Raw genomic sequence first — 2531 nt, 5'->3', positions numbered from 1 at the left:
TATATATGTATATATATATATATACATATATACATACATACATACGCATGCATATATGTACTCAAATGATCTATATATAAGTATATATATATATGTATATATATATATATATATATATATATATATGTATATATATGTGTATTTTTGCGTGTGTGTGAGTACTTTACGTGTATGTATCTACATATGTATGTCATTTATAAACATATATGTATATGTGTATTTATATAAATATATAATTCATATATATACATATATGTATGTATGCATGTATGTATGGACCTATGTGTTATATGTATATCATCCAGATAATGTATATGTGTATTTCTATATGTATATATGTTAATGTACACATGCAGCAACGGTTTGTCTCATGGCTTCGGTATCCCAATTTTTATCATGAATAAAACTGATATGCTAGTGCTTAATATAAATAGTAATAATAATTTCGTTCAAAACGCAACTTCTCATTTTATTGCTGTTATTCATAACTTATCAAGAAAATTGTATTATATACAAGTGATAATCGAAACCAGAAAGTAGATTCAGCTATTATATATTTCTACTCCACGGGACTTTTCATATCTGTCTCTTATTTGTGTGTTAAGCTGACCTTATATTGGCTTTCTGTCCACTTCAAGCAAATGAAGGAGAGAATTAAAATGAACCGGATGCTCTTTTACCTAAGGTGAATGATTAGACAGTGAAATGTGGCGGATCACTTCTCAGCAGTCTTATCTTTATAGTATCTGCAGGAGTAATCCGATTGCTTAAGCATATCTATATATGTTGCCTTCCTCTTTCCAACACACAACCATTTCTGTGTTATCATCACATATTCCCCCTAGCAACAACACCACCATCATCATAATCATCGTCCTTGTCATCGTCGTCGTCATCATCATTTTGTTCTTCTTGACCACCTTTTGATTTCTCCTGCACAGCTGCTTTTCTCCGAAATAGTAGTAGTAGTGATAGTAGTAGTAGTAGTAGTAGTAGTAGTAGTAGTAGTAGTAGTAGTAGTAGTAGTAGTAGTAGTAGTAGTAGTAGTAAATGGAATGATGAAATTAAACGAATCGGTGTCAGCTGGATTGCATTTCTTCATATATTTCTCCGTTGCCTAAAAAATATATTTAAAAAAAACAGAATTAATAGAAAAAAATCAAACAATTAATGACAAATTAATTTTTGAAATTATTCATTTCATCCGTATAAAGATGTTATTCATAATTGTATAACCATTGCGTTGTAATATAAATTCTTTTTTTTTTCAACAGTCCTTTCCTCCTAACTAAAATCAGAACTTTATATATAAATATATATACACACGCACACGCGCGCACACAGACAAACAGACACACGCACAAACATACACACACTTCATCATTAGTTGTTGGCTGTCTATCTATTCCTCATTTCGAGCATTCAACGACAATATGAGTTCTCGAAGACAGTTTATCCCATGTATTCCAAAATAGGATTTGGGGTTTATGGAGGGTCAAAGTTGGCGAAAAAAACAGGACAGTGGAGACATACAAGGAAACCGACTGAAAGCAAACATGGAGTGTCGTTAGACCGGAACTAGAGGAAAATAATAATGAAAGCTGGAAGAAACATTTTCTCTGAAAAGATAGAAAGGAGAGAAAGAAAACGTCCAATACTTAGAACGTCGTGCAGGAAAAGAAAGATGTTCATGTGAGGAAAAGAAAGGTGGACGATGGTCACGTGTGAGCAACGAGACAGACAGACCGACCGAAATCTATGAAGGGGAGAAAAAGGGAATTAGAGAAGGATGGGGGAAGAAAGCAGTGTAGAGTTGAGTGGCATCTTAAACTTTTTTTTAAAAAAATATAGAACCAAACATATTGGATTATATGGAAGAGTGCCTGCAACTTGAAAACTATTAGCTCTTTAAAACAGTGAAAAATTTCATCGTCCTGTGTTTAGTCAGAATTAAGTCTCAATAGGTTAATGTACTTTTCCCACCATTCCATGGTCTCCACTCATTTGCATACGTAATAAATTCCTTTATATATATATATATATATATATCCATCATTCCGTAAGAATCAAAAGTATCAAGAATATGATTTTGTGAGGATACCTTTCCTGATGAAAGGGACGTTGTCCACATAGTTTGTAAGATTTATTAATATCTCTAACAGGACAGGAACTCTAGAAACGGCCGTTGAAAGTGAACCTCTTTATATTCTATTATATACTTTATATACCATTTATGTTATTAAAAAACACAACGACCTCTATGGATCTTTTAACAAAACCTCTTAATCGCTCTTAATTTCAGTACAAAAATGGTTTTTTAGCCCACTTTTTACCAGTCACCTTACTTCCATACGTAACACAGATGGGTTTTATTTACATGCATTAGTATGTATATTTATATACACACACACACACACACACATATATATATATATATATATATATATATATATATATATATATTCACTTGAACACACATATATACACATACACTAATATACACATATATATGGCGGTGATATCCCATACTG

General features: G+C 31.8%; 1 protein-coding gene and 1 long non-coding RNA gene across 13 annotated transcripts in view; one reads left to right on the top strand and one right to left on the bottom strand.

Annotated features, from left to right (window-relative positions):
- The window catches only part of LOC128248163 (uncharacterized), a 51365-nt gene that overhangs the window by 8271 nt on the left and 40563 nt on the right, over positions 1 to 2531 (top strand). The window lies entirely within an intron of this gene.
- LOC106871985 (FMRFamide receptor) overlaps positions 274 to 2531 on the bottom strand; it is a 337948-nt gene continuing 335690 nt past the window's right edge. For all 12 annotated transcript variants that reach the window (XM_014918777.2, XM_052969027.1, XM_014918779.2 and 9 more), the window contains one exon: positions 274 to 1117. In XM_014918777.2, the coding sequence (XP_014774263.1) occupies positions 1080 to 1117 (38 nt within the window). In that variant the 3' untranslated portion in view covers positions 274 to 1079. The remainder of the gene's footprint in view (positions 1118 to 2531) is intronic.

Source organism: Octopus bimaculoides, chromosome 6 (assembly GCF_001194135.2).
Source record: "Octopus bimaculoides isolate UCB-OBI-ISO-001 chromosome 6, ASM119413v2, whole genome shotgun sequence".
Classification (NCBI taxonomy): Eukaryota; Metazoa; Mollusca; class Cephalopoda; order Octopoda; family Octopodidae; genus Octopus; species Octopus bimaculoides.
The sequence above is the reverse complement of the archived record's forward strand: the minus strand, read 5'-3'. Positions and strand labels throughout refer to the sequence as shown.